The 24,615-nt window shown below is 41.1% G+C and overlaps 1 protein-coding gene across 1 annotated transcript in view; it reads right to left on the minus strand.

Moving 5' to 3' along the window:
* Positions 1 to 241: 241 nt before the first annotated feature.
* The window catches only part of tafa3a (TAFA chemokine like family member 3a), a 95,236-nt gene continuing 70,862 nt past the window's right edge, over positions 242 to 24,615 (minus strand). Inside the window, exons 3-5 of the mRNA XM_035149734.1 lie at positions 11,447 to 11,596; positions 10,585 to 10,709; positions 242 to 1,032 (exon numbers count right to left, since the gene is read on the minus strand). Coding sequence (XP_035005625.1) covers positions 1,021 to 1,032; positions 10,585 to 10,709; positions 11,447 to 11,596 — 287 coding nt within the window. The 3' untranslated portion in view covers positions 242 to 1,020. The remainder of the gene's footprint in view (positions 1,033 to 10,584; positions 10,710 to 11,446; positions 11,597 to 24,615) is intronic.

Below are 24,615 nucleotides of genomic sequence, written 5' to 3' on the forward strand. Positions count from 1 at the left end.
CTTGTCTTGTTGTTAAGAAGTTAGATTTCTATTATGAAGATGTATGTAAGTAAGTGTGTGCTTAATTAGATAACGTCTCAATTGCATTTTTTTAAACATCTAATTTCATAAAAACTGTAATACGCAATGATTGACAGCTGACACTGACTCGTGATTGGCTGCTACCATGGCTCCAAATATGAAGATGGCAGAGTGAGTTGGTTAATGTCTGGATAGTGGGATGAACGATAAACAAAGAGCATTTATAGAGAAGAGTTATATCCATTGAGTTAAATTTATTGAGATAATACTGACATTTGTAATCAATGGTTGTCACCAGGCTTCGAAAACAACAGATACAGTTAAAACATTTTGGCAGAAGTCGGCTGTGCTGACCCTTGTTGACTCGTGGTCAAACATGATTCCATTTTTTATGGGTCTGCTGTTTGTCGTAGTTTCGCCTCGTGTCTTCGAAAAGAAGACTTGACGTCCCAAAAAAAACGAAAGAAAGCCGAACACGGGATGGTTTCAAATCAACCAAGAGAGAAAGAAGCAGAAGAGAGATCTGCTCCATAAGGCTGAAAGGAATGAAAATGCTTATGCTCTCACTAGATCTTCAACACAGATATGCATCAAGAGTTCTGGGGTTTGTTTGTGGCAAGAAAATAACACAAAAAGCTTCACATCACATGGTTTTGTTTTAAAGGTGATATTTTTTTCTCCTGGTGTAATCCACAGTCTTTAAAGTCAATAATCTTCTTCATGGTAGAGTCTTCAAGTCCACGGGAATAAAACTATAATACAAAGAGAGATTTGGTGGGCAGAGACAGCTACTGCCGCTGCTGCATCTAAAGTCATTTTTGGATATTTAGTCTTTAATGAAGCTTCCTGATCCTCTTCCTCCATTCGTCCAGTGGAATGTCCGTGATTATTGTCCTCGTTGGTCCCTGGTGTCCACCGAAATCTCAAAAGACATGATATCCAAATGTCCTCGAAGATCTGACGCCCAGTTCCAGACTACGTTGTCCTGGAAACGGACGACTATCGTGTGACCTAGGAAGAAAGAAAAAGAACAAATTAGATGCAGGAAAATGTTGAAGGACCTTTATCATCATGGTAATAATAATAAACACATGGAAAAGGTTGCGAAACTAAACATTGACAGTTTCACAGGAAATGAACAGTGACATCCATCCATCTTAACTTCCTCCCGACATGGACTTTGTTTGAATCTGTACCACTTTACTACGTCCTTTCCTCCCGTCATTCTAATTACAGCCACTAGAGGTCGCCTTACGATGAAATGCAACACTGGACTCACACGTATGTGTTGTATTAACACTTGACAGTAAGTGTACTTAATGCTTAGTGCTGGTGCAATTTTCATAACGACAGCAGGAAATAAAATCCACAATACACGAGGTTAGCCAGCTGCCTCTGCCTCCTTGTTCTCATTAACGTGAATTGATTGGATGAATGTATATTTGAACCGGGATGTGATTGGTTGGTGCCTCCCTCGCTGCACTGCTACTGGCATATGCAGCCCAAGCAATGCAACGCAAACAACTGAACCACGATGCAGTTTGGCAATGCATGACGTAACCCTTTTCAAAGTAAAAGAACAGCGGTTAAAGCCTCCAATATATATGTTTTGTTAAATACACTTTTAAGTACATACGAACATGCTAAACTAAGATGGTGAACACTTTAAACATCCATCTATCTATACCCACTTATCTTTTAAAGGGTTAAAACATGTCTCTAGCTAATCCCAGCTGACACTGGTTGAAAGTTGGAGTAAACCGCTTGCGTGTTGTAAATCTGACAACAACTGTTCACTCCTACATGGAAAGTCTCCAATAAACCCACGATGCATGTATGTCTTTGGAAGCTGGAGAAAACCCCCCACACGGAGAGGCCCTGACCAGCTGTCGGGCTCGAACCCACATCCTTCTTGCTGTGAGGCGACACCGCTGCACCAACCGCGCAAACATTGTAAACAATACCGGCTCCACATCAGCGAGTTAGCATTGTCCTTCGTGTGCTGCATTCCCGGTAATAGCTGTATCTGTCAAGAGTATGACAGGTTCAAGGTGTGTGTATTCCCAGCTGGCATGTTTAGAATTCAAACATCTGTGGCGTTCGACAGCCAAAGTGGGAAGACAGTGAGCAGCTCAGTCAGACACCAGCAATGTACATCATGCACTATGATTTCCATGCAAACAGTGGGAATATTACTATTCATAATGGCAGACTGCTGGCATGAGTATTCTCAGACATTTTCATGAATATTAATCGGGAGGGTTGAAAGATGCAGTTTGTGCGACTTTCACTTTAAGCATAACTCCCAAAATACTGTGGGTAAAGAATGTTGGTTTGCCCTTTAAAAGTGGAACGCATGGAACTTTTGGACTTGCCCTCTGCTGTAGGAGGCACTACGACACACACACACACACACACACACACACACACACACACACACACACACACACACACACACACACACACACACACACACACACACACACACACACACACACACACACACACACACACACACACACACACACACACACCTAATTGTAAGCCTAACCCTTAAACCAAGTCTACATCTTTACCAGTGACAGATGTCTGCCTGGGTTGGTGTGTACACGTATGTACACACACACGCACACACAAACACACACTGTCAATCAATTAACAGTTAGCAGGTTCTCAACCAACAGGGTTTTACCACACACACACATCCAGTCTACTAAGCATTGGCAGTAGTAAGTATCTGATGAAGGTGAAAGGTTTCTGCTGCTCTGACCACACAGTGCACAATGTTGGGGGAGCCACAATTTGATTTGCACTTGCATGTGACAATTTGAAATCAAAGGTGTGAAGACAGCAAATTAAAATGATTTATCTAGCGACTGAGCACATAAACTCACGTCTGGCCTCAGCAACTCTCAGGGGCAAATTTTGTTAGTGACAGCCTTCAGCCTATTTCTAATGGAAGCACAATAATTAACCCATGATTGCAGATTTTGAAAATCATGTATCTAAGGTACATATTTAATTACATGAGCGGCTTTACAAATTGATTTGACCTCATAAGAGACACATGGACCTTTAACCTTTAATCACCAAAATCTAACCAGATCAACCTTGGGTCCAAATGAAGGTTTGTGCCGGGTTTGAGGAACTCTCCCCCAAGTGTCATTGAGATAACGTGATCAGGAGAATAGATGGATAAAGACTGATGGATGGATGGATGACTGGATGGATGACTGGATGGATGAATGAACAAATGGATGGACCGACAACATAAACAAACATAGTGCCCTCTGGTAACGGCTGCACCCGACCAGAGGCTGTTTGTGTTTGGCAACAGAATAAAAAAACGTGAAGCAGAGTGAAACCTTATCAAATTAATTAGCATGCTCTGGTGTTGAGGGTGTCACTGTGTGGGTTATCAGTGAGTAAACACACAAAGGGGAATCAGGAGGCAGCCCCTCAGGGTTTGGTGCTTAAGCTGCTACAGGATGAAAGAGCACACTTGACTGGTCAGCTGTCGGTTCAAAGCCCCACTGACAAACAAAGTACTTTTACTTTTATCTATTATATCCAATTGTCCAGATAAAGCAGTATTTTTTTGATTTACAATATGTACATTGGTCAAAACATCAAATTGGTTGAAAAACAAGATCTTTTCACAGACATGTCGGTGTCTGCATATATCTTTGCAGGTATGCTCCGAAATCAAAGGTTTAGAGAATAAACAATGAAGAACAAATGTGCATTTATGTTAGGTTAGGTTTTTTTGATATATATATATATATATATATATTGCGCAATATAACAGTATCATAAATATGTTACTCCCTAATATTGATATCAGAATCAGCTCCCAAAAAAACCATATCTATTGAGCTCTAATATATACAATACATAACATATAGTGTACAGCACATACAAACTGTTTAGGCCCTCCAACAATAAAGAAATATACCTCTGAATATTCACAATTAAATAATGGATCTTGACAGAATTGTGGTAAATCTTCTTCAGTCTTCAATATTGCTGTAAAACCACTAGTTTATGGTCAATGTCAGCCCAGCAGCAATGTCTTAATGGGCCATAAAAAAAACAAATAATGAACAGAATGATTCAGCTCCTCTTTCCAGGCAACCCACTGATTAAATGTCTCCGTCCCTTCAGCCCCTCTCCAGCTTTTAAATCCTAAAATGTTTTAATCACACAGTGTTTCTGCAGGGACATAGAAACGGACGGAACCGATTTTACATAACTCAACCTCAACAACGATTTGCATCAATTCATCTCACACACCCCCCCCTAATACTGTAGCTCTGCAGCAGCTCCCAGTCCAGGTCTTAATGCACCCACGATACATTTAGGACTCAGATGTGGACTGGGACACGTGGTCACATCCTCTTGCTTTGAACTCAAATTTATTCTGGGCCACACTGAAGGACTCAGCCGACATCCTGCCACATTGTGTTTTTCTAATTATTTCAGAAATCTTGTTTCATTGTAAAGCAATACGTGTATTGATTCATTCAGCGCCTCCTGTCTCCGCTCTCTCACACCAACACACACACAAACAAATTGACAATAGACACATCTGTGCAGTCAAACTGGCTAAAAACAACGTAATTTGCATAGAGAGAGAGAGAGAGAGAGGAAGTGAGATCCGATCACACGCGGTCACAGGAGATGCGTTCAGGATGCATTTTAATACGAGGTGTGAACCCACGAACTTGGGGCCGTCCGCTTGTGATCAGATCTCACAGGACGGATCGTTGTTTGAACATCTTCTTCGGTTTCACTGAACTGAGCAAAATCAATCTACTGGTCGAAAAAACGCCAGATCAGCTCCTTCAGGGACCAGAAGGTCAGATGGAGATTGTTTCCTCAACAGCTGTTTCCAAGGTCAAACAGAGACGGAGAACTTCATTAGCTGAAGCCAGTGAAGGATCACCAGTGGTGTTTGTGGGTGGGAAACCAGTGATTCCCTTTGTCACCATCCCACAGCGTCTCCTACAACCAGAGTCAGCATATTGTGTGAACATGCAATTACAATTTTCTTTTCTCTCGATGTATTTACACACTAGTTCAAATACATTTTTCAGAGGATAGATAGGACAAATATTTCATTAATATATTCATGTGAACATAAACATTCATCTATTATATACATAAGCATACAGATGGCTAAATGTGTATGTATTGTATTCAGTGAACAACAACACAGATCTCATCTATAGAATCCTTTACGCAACATAAGCACTTCAGTTAAGGTTAGTGAAAGACGACTGGTTTCTATTGAAGGGTTAAAGATCATGAACAAGTTGTATCTCAAGCATGGACTGTATATAAAGATGGATGCAGACTCTGGTTTAAGGACGTGAGGCCAATGTTGAGGTTCCTGGAACCTGTTTCCTTTTAGTTCTTAGGCGTTAAAGCATGTAGGAATTGTGGTATGAATACTGTGATTGACAGCTATGGGCTCTAGTAGCTGTAGGTTGCAAGGGTAGGTGGGTAATGCAATGTCCTCCAGCTCTTCGCCAGGCTCCACTACAAGTATGGTTACAAAAAAACAAGATGGCGCCAAGTTGAGGCTTCAAAACAGGAGTTCACAAGTGGGTTACGTGACAGTGGGCCGCCACTTGGCTGTAGGGCCTAAACATAACCTTGACAATTAATTATGCTGTAGTCCCCACAATTTTCTTTAAAATAATTTACTGCAAGACCAGATATTTTGGAAGAAATCAAATAGGATTTCAGTGGAAATGCCACTGATCAGTGCGGTAAATCATTTATTCTGTCACAAATACTTTAGCTCAAAAACATATTTGCTGCTACTCGCTGTAAAAAAATATAATAATAAATAAATATATAATATATAAATATATAATAAAAATATTTCTAGGAGACAGTTTCTTTATTGGGTTTGGATCTACAAGGATTATATTATTGTCAACGTGTTCAGAGGATTTCAGTGCAGGAGAATCGCCCACACCAAACTGGGGGGGGGAATAAAAACACACATCATTGTATTTAAAACCAAATATAAAATTGCTGGTGAGCATTAAGTATATTAGGGTTAGAAAAATTATCTTTCCTGCATATGACATGGAGTAAATTTCCATTTTCATCATGTCTAAAAAAAAAAACTCTACCTCAGACAGCGATCCATCACCAACCTCCAGCACATTCTCGATAATGTCATAAAGCTGTCGAGCAGAAAGGCTCTGTGCTTCTCTTCCATCTGCCCTCTGACTGATAGAAAGTGAAAAGCAGGAGCTGCTGGGGTTATAATTCCTGACGTTACCAGCAGGACCATAAAACCAGCTGCTCCCGGACATGCAGAGGAGGAGGGAACAACTGGAGTCGTCCGCGACGGGGCCTGCGGGGTGTTAACACGTCTGATTTATTGATGTGACTTCATCATGAGGTGGAATGACACCATCATTTTTTATCAACAATGCCACCGGTGGACATCAGAGAAGAAAGGATTTATAGTGTGGTACTGCGCGAGGCTTGTTCTGCAGCTAAAGAGTTTGTTTGCACCGTTATTTACACTGTGTGAACTAACTGGTGTTTTGCAGAGCGTTAGACAGAAGGCCATTGCACTCTTGACCTGTTTTTTTTACGAGATTGATTCTGATTTCTTTGAACCTGCATTCAGTCAACACGTCACATTTTGAAGCAGCAGTAGAAGAAGAACAAGCTCCTCCTCTGTCCATTCTAATATGGGGTTTATTTATTTAATATAATTGCCTTTACTCCATTATTTTGTCTTGGATGAAAAGCTATAATGTAGCCTAGGATCAACAAGAGGTGACACACGGAATAAATAAAATCTAATAACAAAGAAAAACTATGATTTTGGTGGCAAACTGTTTAACGGACATCCTGAAATACGTCCTGAAGCAGCTGAGTAGAGTTTAGACTCCTGATCCAAGTAGTGAAACTCAAAGTTCTTCATCAATACTCGGTGTACCCCAGTATTTCATCTTTATTTACTTTTTATTAAGTGAACGGACCAGATCATCATTGCTTGATGAAGAATCCCTCTTTTCCTGAAACAAATTATTTATTTATTTAGCATCTTTATGGCTCCGTGAAGTTAATGTGGTTGCTTATTTACATCTATTAGAAATCTTCATTGACAAAGCAAATCTCAAAAGTTGAATTACAAAGTCCATCATAAATGAACAGAACAATGAAGTGAAACATGTCAGGTGATACTTTTCATTCACACACCATTTATTCTATATATTTATATTCAGAAATTATTCATTGGAGCAGCTTTACATCACACAAGCACCAAAGACTGGACTTGAATTTGATTTCTGTTTGTTCTGACTCAATAAGATTTGAGATAAAAATAGTTATTGTTTTGGAGTTTTAAAGTAGTAACAGACAGATCTATAAGACTAAACCTTAAATATTCAACCCTAAGGCCTCAGTTATAGGAAAATATGCAGATTGCTGCATTTCTTTTTCACGTCCCTGTTTGTATTTCATTATTTTATCTTCATCATCTTATCTTTCTTTGTTTACCTGCATTTGCCTTTTCCTCATTTCAAATTTATGAGATTCACGATAGTGTTTCCTCGGCTCCTGTTAATATTGTTTTGCTCTGTGGGTGGAGGGGGGGTGGTGGATATTGTTTCATTGCTTTTATTTAGTAAATCACTTGGTGTTACATATTGCTTTACAAATAAAGTCTGATTGATTTATTGATTCATTAATTGATGTAATTTTCCTACTCAGATTTAAAAGACTTCACTGACTTGAAATTCACTAGTTAAAATAAATGATGTCAATTGGATTTTACGAAAATACTTGACATGAGACTTAACTGATCAGAGTAAAATAAACCTCTTATAAAAACAAAATCTCTGCATATTTATTATCCTAATTTGGACACTATGCAGGGCGGCTTACATGTTTTTCAATCCCTGCATTTTGAAAGCAATTAAAAAGGCCAGCATCACGTTTCTTAGAAAATGCAGGCGTTAGAATTGTATTTCCGAAGACCTCACAGAAACAGTCACCACACCAACACTTGTGCTCCTAATCTGGATCCTCAGCAGAGCGCTCGCTCCGCTCATTCCTCAGAATGATGTTAACTATCCAGGAAGCTTGGGCACAGAGCCCTCTAGCATACACAGGCTGTCCTTTGCTGCCTCTCTGTGGGAGGCAGCAAGGCCACGGGCATGGAGCGACCCCCGCTGACTCCCAAATCAAAAAAGAGTCGAGGTTCTGACGGGTTCTACTCGCCACCTGGACCCCTGCTTGTCTCTGCCTCTGTTGCTGCTTTCCCGTGGCTGTGAGAGAGGGCATGAATTATTAACCCGGCTAAAATAAAAAGCTCTGCTTTGTCCAAGCCTCCTGTAGCCATGAATAATGGAGGAGGCAGTTCAACTACAGGCGTTTGGTGAGTCAAACACTGGGCCATGACGGGTGGCTAACGGCCCACAGTGCCCCACCCACGCAGCACCTTCATCTAGGTCTTCAGGTCCACCCCACCCTTAAAACCTAAAACACACGTCAAGGTCACCTGTGCTCATCTCTGGGAGAACTGGGTCTTTCTCTACCTCAGCACATCCCGCTTGGTGATTCCGCTTCCTGGAGGGATTTTGTTTGATATTTGTTTGTGTCTCCTTCTTTCACTCGCCTTTGTTTTTTCTCTTGCCGGCAATTTTGAAGCTTCACACGAGCCGGCTCTGACTTTTCAAAGGCGCGGACCCTCCTCAAGCCTGCTCCCTCTTCCCCTCAGTGCTGAAACCACGAGGTGGAGACACGTGAGCTGGATTTTCCACAGACACCGACAATGTGTTTGTGATTCCTTCCTTAGAGGCTGAACTTTTCCCATTTGGACCAATGAAGTCACTGGTGCACATTCACACTGTTTATTACAGAAGTGATAATTGATTTTCCATTTGAAAAGTCATCATCTGCTGTGTGCTTCCACATTTTATTTTCTCACCTAAATCACAGAGTGAGAACTATGAGTGTCATGGTGATAATCTTGTTTCTATATTTATTTTAGCCATTTTTTTTCTCCAGTGCTCAACAGAAAGTTAACGAGAATAACTCTGACATATGTCATTTACTAAATCAGACGTTTGGGAAATTACACAGCAAAGACTGTGACAAATGTCATGTTGTGTATATGTTAATTTGCTACATCAGCTATATTCTTGAATAACTTTGACATCTTAAATACCTTAGATATTATTTCTTGTATTTAGCTTCTAATTTAAAACACACTCTGATTGCAGCTCATGATGGAATCCCCGAATGCAATTAAAGATTACTGATTAGAGCAGTGGTATGTTCATCATCAAGCTACAGTGCTAATTGCCTTTCAATCAAACATAATAAATCACTACTTAATTGCAGTTAAATTACATGGTTTGTCAGTTCACAACTACAAGTCTCAAGTCATCCCTGATACCAAATTGATCCTTGTAAACACTCCACTGCTAAAAACCAAAACATCCCAGAGACGGGTGATGACATCATGTGCTTTTGACATCATGAGCTCGACCAATCACCAGTCAGTCTCAGCTGTCAATCATGATGTTTCACCCTGTTTTTACAGCATCAAATAACATAAAATGAAGACTTGATCATCAGTGTGATAAGAATGACCTAAAATGACGGAAACCATTTTTTTTTATGTGTCCATTGATGTTTTAGTTGGGTCAATGCCCCATCTGTTAACATGGAGGAGGCAGGGTTTATGACCTATACTGCAGCCAGCCACCAGGGGACTATCAAGATTTTTGGGCTTCACTTTAGGGGAGATGTCCATCTTTATTTACAGTCATGGTCATTTGGTCCATTTGCTTGATACACATCCGAGTTCAATTGAGAGCATTTGCATTAAAAACAAAAACAAAAGAGTCGAGCAGGAAAATACACCAGAATGTTTTTAAATGGAAAAACACCCCCACGTCATTTTAAAACCTTTAGTGTGATTAGTGTGGTTCAAATTAATGGATGACTTTTCTCACAAAAACCCAAATGTTAATAAAGTGATTGTGTTCCTATCTGTCAAAATAAATAGTGAAAATGTCCTTAAATACCTTAAAAGTGTACTGATAGTTGTGTATTGTGTAACAGATTATTACATAAACAGGAGTAAGAAGTCTTGACTTTGGTTTGAGGGCCTGTTCCCCGACTGTACACAATCGTTTAACTGTACCAAACCAAATTAGCAGCTTAAGTAAAACACAACAAATAGAGTTCAGTTACACTATAACAACAAACGTCCAGATGTATCTGAACAGACATCTGAACCTCAGCCACCTCTTTGTACTACTGTAAGCCGACTGCTTCCAGGAACACTTGACTGGCTCTCCCGTGTGACTCACTCCTCTCCTCTCCTGCTGCCTCCTCTACTCTGCTCTCGTCTGAAGTTGATAGAATTAAATCTTCTCCAGTGCTCTCTGCAGCTCTTATTTCTTTCTTTTTCAAACACTTATCCAGCACCCATCCATTATTCTGGGGTCATTTTGTTAAAACTACTATCCGAGGCGGTGAATCTCGCAGTTTGCAGCCACGTGAAAAAAAACCCACCTTGGTTGTCTTAACTTTGTTTCCCGTACTGCAGCTCCATCCTTTGAGATCCGGCAGCACTTTGCACTCCTCCCCGTCCATGCAGGGATGCATCTGGCACCACCACTTCTGTGCAACTATCGATGCTGCGGGGAAAACAAAGGAAGGAAAACAGTGATGGAAAGGAACAAACTTAGTGGAGGCAATTAAGAGCATCGTGTGCTTTCAGTTTCTATATATTTCACAGTGACTGACGAGAGCGTCTTCTGATCTGTGGCTGACACGGAGACCTGTCAGACCCACCTCGGTGTGTTCTCAGGTCTGAATTGCAGGTCAGTGTCAAGCTTGAGTGTTGTGAGCGGATGTTTGTATGTAGGAGGGGGTAATAAAGCGTGCAGCAGAGGTTGGAGCATCAAGGTCTTGAGGTGCTCCGAGGAGGCCTACAGGGGAGAGACGGCTTCATCTCCAAAGTGAAGAGAGAACTGTCAGAATTGAGGAAGCCCCTGTCAGAGCCGTTACAGTGAAAGGAGGAGATGGAGATCGATTGGCCTGTAACGGAGGCCACTTTTGACATGATATTAAATGACCTGGCCTTCTGTCTGCGCCGCTGAACACAAGGTCTGATACGGCCCCACAAACCACACAGAGAATGAACTGGTGGGCAGTTTGATTTGAACGATTTTTGAAGCCTCTGGGACAAACAGCAGATGTGAAAACCTCGACACTGTGTTTTGTTTTTCTTCTTCTTTTCACAAAACAAACCTCTCATCGCTGGATTGTCCCTGAAATAAACAGCGAGAGACACAGTGACAGCTGTGACAGTTCTGCAGCGCGCCGCATTTCCACCGTAATCAGCAAAACTGTAATGAGAAGCCTGGCGTACCGTCTACACACGACGGAGCCGCTCTTGTTGTCCCCGCCACCTGTCCAGGAAAGCAGGAGCACTTGACAGTCTGGGATCTCTCTTCGATCTTGTTCTTGTTGCAGCATCGGTGCGCGGCAATTACCTCACAGGTTCCCGCTTTCACGTGAACTGAAAAGCAGAAACACAGGCGACGGTTAGAAAGCATGTGGCGGCGTCCCTGCAACAGTCATTCAGACAGCAGTGGTTTGTTTGTGCCTTTTCTTTAATGTACACAGATTAAAGGCATTTAGCCTGAAGCCCCTTCCCTCCTAATAAATATTTACTATTTCCATGGGCTTTATTGACAATTCTGCTACAGCAAGAGAACACAGATTTAATACACAATCCTCACAGAGCATTTATTGTGACCTTTTAAGAATTATTACACATTGCTTTCTTGCTGCGAGTTAGATGAGAACATTGAAACAGTAATACTTATATCTGAATGGTGCGTGATTTCCTTGATAACAAACAGACACCACAAGCTCTCTCTACATCTTTGTTGGTGTCTTCTATGTGTGTGTCGCTGCTTTTTCACCCGGAGATATTTGTTTTCTTTTTGTTTTTATTAATTTTTGTGTCTGTCGCGTGTTAGAAGTGTCATCAACCCCCCACTTGCTTGATGTCAAGCCAGCGGGGGATCCCCTGCTGGGTTCTCACATCAAATTCTACGGATCATATACTCGGGGCCAGGAGGAGAAAGTCCGGAGAAAATGTGTAGTATCTGGGGAGTTCATGTCTGAAAGCAGATTAACACTACACAGACAATAGGCTACATTGAATTGAATCGACCCATTGTCGATTTTCATACATACATACATGCCTGTTTAAAACACCCGTTTCCATTCTTTGTGCTAAGCTAAGCTAACAGACTTCTCTTCACATTTAACATATATGTAGATATAATATATGAAGAAAAACCTGAGCTAAGGTGAAACCACTCCAGCTCTTTCCAAAGGAAACAAAATCTGTCAACCAGCACTTCAGAGCTGCAAAGACTTAACACCTGTTTTCCTTTAGCTCAAGTCTAGTGCTATGCTACGCTAAGCATATGCTAGCTTTAGCTCCATAATATACCATACAGATAGATAATCGTGGCATTGGTGTTCTTATTTAACTCTTGAGAAAAAAGCAAATATCAGACGATCTATGACTTTTCAATATGACCTACAGGAGTCGTCCTTGCCAACCTAATTCATAAAGTAAAGAACATACAGTGCTGAGAAAATGTTTCAATGAAGAAGTTTCATTGACGAAGAACAATTCTTGTTCACATGAGCAGGTGGTAAAACTTTAATCCAATATATAAATGTAGCTCTGCCATGAGGTCGAAGGTTTCGTCAGCAGTGAGCCTTGTGTCTCCTTTGTTGTAAAGAAAGTCCTGTGGGGGTGTTTGAGTAATGTCTTAGCTCGCTCTGGTTTCAAACATCCAAACACAATTCCTACTTGAAATCCAGGTCATCCCCCAGGTGGAGGACCCCGGCTGTGAACCCCAGTGTGGCCCCACCTGTCCAAGTATCCTTGAGCAACACACTTAAATCCACCGAGCCTGCCCCCCGACCAGAGGATGAACAGAGGGTGAACTTCTCTGTTGGGATACGACTAATTAAGTTTCTGAACATTAAAAACCACACGTCTACTTCTAAAGACTGACTTCATTAACATCAGAAAAATGCTTATTACACGTGCTTACATCACAATAACAAAAACAAGGGGGCTATTTTTTACACAAGCAGAACCACCAGCATCAAGTCAATCCAGACATCAATACTGCTCTCCATCTTATATTCATTACTTTCTAGCATGGACTCATCAACCATTCTGAGCGTGTTTGTGCATTTACACGTAACAACCAGGATTGGATAGGTGGCAAGAGAATTCTTTTTTTTTTTTTTTAAAGCGGTGAAAAAGTTCTGACATTCCTTTCAGATAAGCCTTAATTATGCCTGCAAAGATTTTCAATTTGGGTCTTGACTTGAAAATAGATTGCAGCGAGCTTCTATCTCCCCATTAGCCAGCAATCCAGAAATCTCATCTACAACATTAAAAACATTTTGCTTCCAATCAATAAGGTGCTATTCACATTCCCACAAAAGGCAAGACAACAATTGCCGATCGAGTGCTTTTCACCGAGGAGAAACCTACTGATGCAAAAACAGGTCAGGCTCCGTGCCCTTGATGTGATTATCTTTAAGCCACCAGCACGCCCCCCGGTCAAAGTTAATTTCAAAAGTTGGAATAGCTTTGATGGAATATTCAAACTTTGTTTAAGCAATAGATGCAAATGGACAATAGGTAATCACCAGAGGTGAGACGGGCAAAGACAATCATTGTAAATCACCTGATTATAAAGGAAAACAAATAGCATGTGTTTGCAGTCAGCGTCTAGAAAGGGCTCACTGATTATAGGCCAGCATTACAGATCAAGACTGCAGTACAATTACATTATATCTTTCTATTACTCCTACATTATAATTAAACAAGCTGTCAAAATAAAGTGTCAAGGGACAGATGTCACACTCAAAGCCGCTAAAACGTCCTCCATCTGTCTGCCTGTCTCATCATGAAATGCATCACTGGCTGTAGTTTTGGCCGCATGTACGTATACTCTCTGCTTTGGTGTGAAAAGGAGGAAAGAAAGCTGCAGCACAAGCTGCGGCTGGGACTCTGGACTCATTAAGGTGCAGGAAGCGGCTGGTCGGGGCTGCCCGTGTGGAGAGAAGTGCTGATTAAATCTGGAGCTGCTGGCCGAGGTCACTGACTCTGAGGCTGGACCCTGAACCACCATGCAGTGTGGACAGGATGAGGGGTCAGAGACCAGGGCGCCGTGGTCAGCCTGAGCTGGTAACGATCCATGTGAGAAGAAACAACCATGAACTGACTGTTATGATGTACAGACTATGACAGACAATAATAATAATGAAAATGTCAACAAAAATCTAACTTTTTCTAACTATTTATGGCTTTTGTCTTTGCAATATCTATTTAACTGTTCATTAAATCAGTGGTGGAAGAGTCCACCATTAACACTAGATTCAGACTGTTTTCCTTTAGGATTAAAAAGAAAACAATGTGAGCATATAATCTGGCACAATTTTATCTCAATGATATCTGCCTCCCTGCTTAATGTTCCTTCATTTTGTCCTGTATCACATTTGTGTTTTTTTTACTTCAGTGAACAAAGATAAGATTTTTTTTTTTAAAGGTGCCACTTAGTTGATATTAATGTAAAATAATACTAGAAATAATAGAATTTAACCTAAATGACTGTTAGTGCTGTATTAGTGTGCATGTTCATGTTTATTTGGCAAAATTACCAGTTATTTGGTTTCATTTTAGATTTTGTATGTCAGGATTTAATGCCTAAAATTATCCGACATTTATTTATTTACTTTCTCCGTTAACTTCTTCCTTAATACCCCTTTGTTTGGAAAAAAGTAATGTAAAGTATGGCAATTAAGAAAAACATAAAATGACTATATGATTGTAGGACTATTTTGTAAATAAATCAAATCATTACTTTATTATTTAGTGGACTTTCTGGGCTTGAAAACAACCACAGGCGTGTATGTTATGATGAAGCGTTTCTTCACATGTCCCTTTGGTCTAACACACATGAGTAAATACACATAAGCACAGCAGCTCTGGGCAGGTAAGAGGTCACCGTGATGCACAAGGACACTTCGTCATTGGATGGATGACCATTAAGCCCCTGATTGTAAAATGATCTGTGTAACCACCAGCGCCACCCTGACACCCTGTCCCCAGCACAAACCGCTGCTTTATATGGTGTCAATGGGAGCAGAGGGGTGTGAGGGTTGTAAAGGGTACAGCACACATGTAGGAGCCACGCGTCGCTGTGTACACGGCTCATAACACCTGTGATCGATACGTTTCTATTCAGGCACTTAGCACTGCGATCAGTTAGAATCAGCTGCCACCCACGTCAGCAGGACGGAGAGATGAGAGACAAAGAAAGGTGAAAGGACAGAGACCAATAACGAGAACTGGCACCAGGCCCAACCCTTCAGCCCAATCAATACCACTCTGAGGCAAAGTACTGTGCTCCACAATCATATTCATTGATCCCTGACTGATAAATGCCAATATGGAACCAGGAGCTGCACAGAGCTGAAGAGGGAAAAAAGGAGGGAAACTACCTTGTTCTACTTTTCTCTTAATACGCCCGGACGTGACACACTTGTTTCACTTTCATTTGACTATCACAGCGTTTGTAAAGCGTCTGCATCTGAAAACTCAGGTTGTCTCCTGACATTAAATGACTGGGAATAGAACTGAGTAATAAAACATGAACGCTGTATATTCCAACATTTCTGTTGATAATAATTAAATAATATTCATAAATAATTTGTTTTCACTTGTGCAATGCCCAGTATAAACATACCTGTTTGGAATGGGCTGTATGTTTGGCCTGTGTCAATGCTGGTTGCAGCCAAGACACGCCAGACTCAGAGCAGCCACACCCGGAGGCTGCACCGTCGCTGCCGCACATAAAGCAGTTTGTCTGTTTGGTAAAAGTTCGTTGGAGCTCCACTCAGACTGGAGAACAAGTTGTCGTCCTCATCATCGTGAACACTCTGTTGTCTTGATTAAAGATGTTGACTATAAGTTCCCACGCCCCGCTTCTACAAAGTCCAAATTGCACCAAGTCTGCCACTGCACAAGTTTGAGGAAGATGGAATAAATTAAATAGATACATAACTTTAGTGCATAATCTAGCGTTATATTCACTATGTGTGTTATGGCCATCTATTGGTATTAGCATCCAATATTGTACATTTGGTAGCGAGGATATTCACTTACATGTTTAATAACAGATAAACAGAAGTTCTTAAAGCTTGTTTTGGAGTAAAGTTCCCAGGTGAAGCCATCACAGTTGTCAAGTTGTATAAGACAAAAAGACAAAGACCAAATATAGACTTTAGCAGTCAAAAATACCTTCAATAACTCAAACTTACACAACTAGATACTCAAGTTTGACCCCAAATCGTAGTATTACAGCGTCACGTTATGTTTTTCAGAGGGTTGCTGATTTCCACATCTCATCACAGGCCTGTTAATTAATTATAAAATACTATAATTTGCTGCTTTAAAAAACAGTGAAACTTGTCATGAACAACAAATGTTACAACACAGTAAACTAATTAGCTATATGAACACATATGTTCTGTATATTAAGTGTAACACTTGTATTATAATTGAAAGATTGAAAATTGATTGAAGACTAAACCTGAACTCAACCAGTGCTGATTGAATGTGTTCTGACAGGCAGTCACTTTTCCCATTTATAAAAGTGCAGAGTATCAAACACTGTAAATTACACAGTGCTGTGCAGTAGCTGGTGGTGAATGGTGCACAACATCTAAAAGCAGAAAATATAAACCTGTCATTACTTGTACGGGGGTGCGGGGCATATATAAATAAGAGTGTGCGGCGTGTGACTCCTCTGACACAAAAACAGGAAGAGTTGACAGATGCACTCTGCTTTCAATTTGCTCATTTTACCTGTCACGTTGCCCACCGCGCTCTCTTCACATCACGTTCATCAGGCAGCAGTTTGCTAATGTGGTGACAAAAGGCAGGCAGCCAAACAGAAGAGGAACAGTTTCCCCTCAAGTTTATTTATAAAATATCTTCGTGTTGTGCTTTTCAGTGAAATGGCAAACACCCGACGCCTGGAGACACTGAGATGATAAAATGAAGATAGAGGAGGTGTGTTTGACGAGATATGAGACTCTGCACTGAGGTTCTTTCAGGGTAAAAATACATGTGTTGACTCGACAGTGTAAAGCACCAATGTGTATTCTGTTTACTTATATGTATATATCATAGACTATATATAAGGACGGAACTTGGTTGCGTCCTGATGGCTGGCTGCAGTATAGGTCATGCATGTCACCACCTCCATGTTAGTAGATGGGACATGGACTAAACTAAAATCTCATTAATGTAGTTGTTATGACACTGCTGTGGTGATAAGTTTTGTATTACTTAGGTATTTGATGCTGTAAAAACAGGGTTAAACGTGATGATGGACGGCTGACACTGATTCAGTGAGTGTATCAGCAAGACCTTGATCCCGCGGCCACATCAATCAATCACTGCTGAGCTGACTTTTCGGTCCAAATGTGCAAGATGGCAGCCATTAGGGATATTTTGGCTTTATTTCAGGAGAGTAGGAGGAAGTAGAGACATGCCGTCCATCTTTAGACACGGCCAATAGTTTAAATACTTTTTTCTTGATACGCTACTTTGTACTTGTAATTAAGTTGTGACTTTGGCTACTGTCGATATGTTTAACGTGCTGTGGTTTTTTTGTGGGTTTATTTAAATATATTTTCTCTTTATTCTCCCTTTGTTCGCTTATATTCTGGCTATGCAGCAAAAGCATGTCATCATGGGTAAAATTTGCATTCTTGTCTCCTGCCCGCGTTTCTTCTCCTAAAACTCTTACATAAACAATACCAGGAAAATCAGGCCATGGTACTCTAAGAATCTGTGAGATGAATAAGGAAATGGAAATTAATCATGTAATTCAACAGCTGCATTAAAATAAAAGAAGACCTTTGGGTTACATTAATAGAACTGATTATATATGGATGCATTGTGTTCTTCTAAAAGCGACTGTACAACTATAGATCCAAGGTCAGTCTAACTCACTGTGTTATTTGTTAATGTTCATACAGTGTTTTGAAGGTGATCTTTTTCTAAATTCACTTACACAGGACACATTTACATTAAAAGTAGGAGGATTCAGAAAGCCCTTTAGAAATTCCACTGGAGACTAAAGCTCCTGGGAACAGCTCCCTACACTCGTTCCTGTCCTGACAGTTGTTGCCAGTCACTGGGGTAAAGCACTCTCCCGTTGTCCGTATCTCAGAACCAATCATACCAGTTTTAAAGCCACTGGTCTTTCTCAGCTCCTACGGCAATCAAACAATTGATCTAACATTCAGGGAGGCATCAAGAACAACACGCTGTTCCAACTTGTCAGCTGCCTGACTGGCTGTACATGGGCCTCACCTGGTCAGTCAAGCACAAGATACAGTAATAGAAGCACAACGGGGGATACGTGAAAAAGCAGAGGGGCGGCGTTCATTTCGTTGTTGACAGCGAGACTTCACCGACTGCAGCAAACCCCGAATTACAAATATGTCTTGTGCCAGTTTGATGCACAGGATGTTTCAATTGTCATGGAACAAAGAAAGCCTATTGTCTTGTATTAAAAAGGCCCATTTCGACCACATGTCTGTCAAGTCCCATAAAATGTCTGTCACTGAGGTGAAATGATGTAGAAATCCCTGTAATGGAGTCGTTTTCCTCGTGCAGGAATTTGATGAAATCTCTTACCAGTGACAGAATTCCCTTTATTCTGCTTAACAATAACATGACTGAAGGCTCAATGGGAGACTGAAGGTTTGCTAAGATGACAGCCATGACAGACCTACTTTAATAATAAGTACTTAACATCACAAAGCACTTATTAAAGTTGACATCCATAACTTAACAACGACATTGCAAATGCCTGAGCAATTATTGTTCTGTATCGTTCACCCTTTGTGTTTGGAATGCGGTGACATCCTAGAGGAGACATGTTGTGCTCCTGTTCATGTTTATAATTTTAAGTCATGTTATAACTTGAAAGGTTTAATTGCTGTGATGTTTAGAAAAGAATGATTTTTCTCATTCAGCCTCCGTCTGCAAACCTTGCTTTTAGCTCCTGTCTCTTTAAGACCCCCCCTCCAGATGAAGCCCAGTCTGCTCTGATTGGCCAGCTGACCAACTCTACTGTGATTGGTCATCTGGTTCCCGTGCAAATGTTAAATGCTTTGGGGGCGTGCCGGGCTAACCACTAGACGGGGTATTGTGATGTCACATTTGAGGAGCGTCAGGAGCAGTGTTTTCTACAGGGGAGGGGAACTCCCTTTACAATGAATTTGGGCTTTTTAACTTTGCCGACTTTTAAATACACAAAATAATAGTGGTGCACCGATGTATATTCGCCTCGTTTACTGCCATCGGTGTATCGGTAATAAACTTGACTTTCACCGATAACATTGGCCGATGTTCATTGGTATGTTTTCTGCTGCCTGCCAATCTGGCATCCAGATTATGGTACACTGACGCCGGGTTTACACCGGGCGCTGAAGCGCCGCGCAGCGCCAAGGAAAGCCAGGCGCCTCCCATCCACCCCCCTGTTAAACCTTTGTGCGGTTCACATGGGCTGCGATGCGCCGCGCCGCGCCAGCGCCCTTCACCGGTGGTTTCGGCGTGCGAGCGAGCGAGCGTATCGCGCCAGGAAACAGACTGAAAAATGATTTTAAACTATATAAATGACATATTTTATATGATATAAATGATCAAATATGCATCCCATACTTTGTATTCCCCTTCTGTTGTCCTGGAGTTTTAATTTTCCCAATTTTCCCAATCACATAATTAAATGTCCCCGGTACAGATATGAAAAACCCTAACTTAAGTGTAAAAACTCAAGGTTGTGGTTCTACCTACTTCTTGGCTGGGAGCGACATATCATCACCACGAGGCAAAGATTAAACAAACAGCACCCGGCCTGTTAATTAGTGAGCTTCAGAGGTGCTGAGAGGCACATTTTGTCACATTTGGATGGAGCCTGGCTCGCTGTCCCCCCCCCTAACACTCTTTATGCTAAGATGAGCTAATGGGCTGCAGGCTGTACTGCAACATTCAACTTTTAGATGTGAGAGAGGCATTTATCTTTCCATTAAAAAGAAAACACTCATATTTATTCCTTTAATAATGTGCATAAATATATTAGGCATAAAAAAAATTGACTGTCCAACCTTTGGGGATACTTTTGATGTGTCTGTGTCTCTACTCAGCCGAAATTTCATATTATACACAGGTCTTTTTCACAGCAGATATTTTGATATACATTTATCGTGATTGAACAAAAAGCACAAACAGGTGAAGTCCCTGATGACATGAACTCTCAGCTCTGTTTGGTTCAAGCGTCACAGTGTGAGAGATGGAACAGTAACCAGACTTCACAACACCAGGACCCAGAGACAGAGACAGAGGCAGCTCAGTTCAGCCATCATTTATTTTATCATTTAAACCTTCGCTGATCCGCCTGTGACAAGTCGAAACATCTGCAGTGAAGAGGGTTTAGTTCTTTAAAACTCTGGCATCTGATTCTATCTGAGCAAAGAGTGTTAGCTTCCCAACATCACTGCAACAGCTGCTGACACAGGATCAGTTTGGAGTAGGGGGATCGGGCACTCAAAGGGAAACTTCTACAATAGGCATCATATTCCCTTTTCATTTGAATGCATAAATAAGTGAGACAAAAAAAACCCATTTCTATCATGTTTGTGCCATTTGTAACATTGGTTGATCACTCAATGGTCATAACTTTGAAAGGAGACTATGTCAATGGCTATAATTAAAACAGCTTAAGAACAGGAACCTTTTACCTTTTAACAAATACCTTATAATCAATCTGTCCCCTGTTCAAACCATTGTTACTTGTCTTACTCGTCTCTCTCGCAATCTCTGTCCTCACATTTCCTGTGATTATCTCCACTGTGGCTACCAAATAAAGAAATCCATCCTTTAGCTACATATACCACTTTTCCTCCAAGGGTCAAATAAAGATTCACATTTAGAAGAAGAATCAACAAAATAAATATTGGACAAAGTCATGAATCAACTCTTAAATCAATGTTATCCTCACATATCCAGTCAGGCTCTGGATAAAAGGCTCCCAACAAAATATGTGCAAGAGCAAGAGCTGACAATGATACAATTAACAGAATAATAGTTCCTAAATATCAATATATGTAATTACAGTACAATAAAACACATCTATATCAATCTTATACCTATAAAAACCCCTTGATAGCGTCAGTGGATCTTTATGTGGCCAGAAGAAACTCTCTATAACATCCCCGGAGAGTTCCTGAGCACAATCAGATAAAAAGGAGAATACGATATAATAAATATAAGAGTTTCCTCAAAGGTGCTTCGTGGACAAAAACAAATAAAGAAATAAGAGAACACCCAGTCGTGAGTCACATGATCAATGACCTGTTACAGAGCATCAGCCAGGGTAGTGTCAGGATAAAAGTGCCTCATGGTTAATTTGAACTTGGTTGACTGACATCAGAGCAACAGAAACAGGTGGTTTTTTAAAGGAATGGCTGAAACACAGAGAGACATCAGTTAACAAAGAGTCACAGATAAGATCAGCTGCGGACTTCTGCACATCCTCCCGCTCGCTGAGGGAGCCGAGATTGTATGGACGTAAAAAAAAAAAACATAATTACAGAAGCCCATTACAGCTTAAACGCTTTAATAATCCGACCACTAACAATTTACAGCGAGTCACTTCTAAAAGAGAACTAATCAAGTGCAAAGATCAAACAAGCACACTTGACACAGACCAATCGTAGCCGAGAGAACTGCGCGCCTAAAGATGTTCAGACGAATTAACGTCACGTAAAACGTTATCTCTCGGCCACTTTGTTGACATGAGCCGGCGTATCGTCCTTGACAGGAAACAAAAAGCTCTTTATCCACTGAGGCATGAAGCAACAAGTCCTGCTTCTGTGCGCTTTCACCGCAGAGCAAAACATACAGTGAGTGTGTTTTTTTTTCTTTTCTGTTTCAGTCTCAGGGCTCACGCAGCGTTCTGCAAGTCGTCCTCTTTACAGTCAGCAGATGCAGAGGCAGATGAAAACAGTGAAAGCCGAGTCACGTCGTGGCCACAGGCCCAGACCGGAGATACAGCAACATCCAATAAAAACAGAGGTTTTAGGCCATTCAATAGAGAAACCTGATTAATTAGTAATGATTCAAATTACAGTGTTTTCTCTAGATACCGATAACCCATTTCAGTGAGTCACAAAGCCTCTGCATGCTGAACACAGGCTTACTGCAGCATATTTCCCAGGTAAAGCTGAGCATGTGGTGCTAAAGATCACAGCTGCCAGCTTCACACAGCCGGAACACTCAGTCAAAGGAAATGTCGACTGGTCCATTAAAAATAGATCCAGGTAGAACAATTCAAATGGCCGCGTGAAAAAAAAAGAAAAAAATAACTGAAATCTTTTTAATGTGGCAGCAAACACACCAGAGACGCACAGAGGTATTGGTTTATGAAACATTCATTACTTTTCCTGGTGAGAAACATGAAGAGAACTCTCACAAGAGCGGTGTTTAATTGGATTAGCGTATTCAGAAAAGCCTGACTCATTTCTACCCAGCTGTAAACCTGCTGAGCTGACAATCAGGCCCAGCAAGACCCCAGAAATAAGCCTGTGTCTGAGCGAGACGGAGGCTGGAGCTCGGTCCACAGGGAAATCAGTATTTATCAACATGGATGTTGTTCTCATCATTTTCTCTTTTATGAATATTGGTCAGGATTGCATTTTATTTATCGCCTCGGTTGTAGAAATTAAGGAGAAGCGGAATCGTGCAACACAAACAAAGAGAAAGGAGAATAAACCGTCTATGGATTTCCAATAGTTCTAAACAACCCAGCAATGAGGGAAATGACAGTGTGTAACGGGACAGGAGTCGCTGGTCGTGACGAACCCTCAGAGAATCATCACCCTGCTCTACTGAGCATTACTCTTCTTGTTTTTACAGTTTGATTCATCCTTTCAGCTTTAATCAGCGTTTTCTAAGAAAACACTGATAAACCGACTGTGAGTCCAGCACCAAACAGCAGAGAGACACAAACAGTGAGTAGCTGGTGAACATGGTGGAGCATTTAGAGACTGGAGAGCTAGATAGTTCATTCAGGAGGTGGTGGAGACCAAAACAGATCGAATGATGAGTTGCCATACAAAAAAATGAAGCCAAAACATCGCAGAAACAGGTGCCGCCATTTTGCATTGGCGATGTCATGAGGATGTCCTGCGCAGTAGTAATCCTAGAGAAGAGCTGTGACACTAGGTTTCAACCAATAACTGCAATCGACCAATTGTCAATCATGACATTTCATCCCATTTTTATTGCATCTGATAATTAATTAAAACCAAACTTATCCGAAATATTAACACTTAACACTAAAAAGACAGAAGGCATCTTTGAGAAAAATGTAATCTGTACTTTGGTCTATAATCCCAACCATTAACATGGAGGGGGCGTTGTTTATGACCCATACTGCAGCCAGCCACCAGGAGGTTGATCAAGAACATGAGGCTTCACATTTGGAAGCTGTCATGTCGTCATCTTCACAAACAGTCCATGATGTGCGACTGTATATTGAGCAGTTTGCTAAAACAGCTACAGAAGCTTCCAGGGGACTACTTTCTGTCACATACTGATACAAATGTTTACTATGGATTCATTTAAGAAATGACGAACAACGTGTTTTGTCATTTAGTGTGGAGAACTACCTGGAGCATTTCTGTTAGGTTAAATATGTTTAGAAAGCTGTAGGAGCCTTGTTATCCCCCCCCCCCTATCTTTGTTGTTCTTGCCAGTGTTCCTGTTTGAACTGAAATGTATACAAGAGAAGTGGTGAGCCAAAGTCATGTTGGAAAAACATATGAGAATCTCAATTTGTTTGAAAAATACTGGAATATCCCCCCGAGGAAGTACTTCTAGTACTACATTCAGAGGTTCAGTACTCACACCGACAATCAAGCCAACGAATTGGAGACTTTCAGTTACCAAAATAAAGCACATATATTGTTCGCTCATCAATCCTTTGGTCCTCATACACCCGCTTTCTCTTTTTAATCTTTGACTCACTGACTCCAGTCTTCAGAGAGCAGGAATACAGAAACAGATGAGTGGGCTCTCACATTCCCCGAGTGTATGCTTTAGTGGTTTAGATGAAGTCCATGTCAGTGCCATTCATCTGACTGCCACGACGTTAGAGCCCACCACTGACTGATCAATTGAAGTCCCTCAAGGAATCATACAGCCTTATAAGTGAAAGGCTACTGAAGTTATTAAATCCAGGGACAGCAGCAGCAGCAGCAGCAGCAGCAGCACAGGCCCAAAAAAAGAGACACGCTCACACTCAAAGCCCTCAGCGAAGAAAGTGTTGTTTTGACACGGTTACTCATTCTCTAGACACTCACTAAAAATGTAATAAGAAATGTTCAGACACATCATAGAGCCATTATAGG

The sequence above is a fragment of the Hippoglossus stenolepis genome, chromosome 3, assembly GCF_022539355.2.
Source record: "Hippoglossus stenolepis isolate QCI-W04-F060 chromosome 3, HSTE1.2, whole genome shotgun sequence".
In the NCBI taxonomy this organism is placed as follows: Eukaryota; Metazoa; Chordata; class Actinopteri; order Pleuronectiformes; family Pleuronectidae; genus Hippoglossus; species Hippoglossus stenolepis.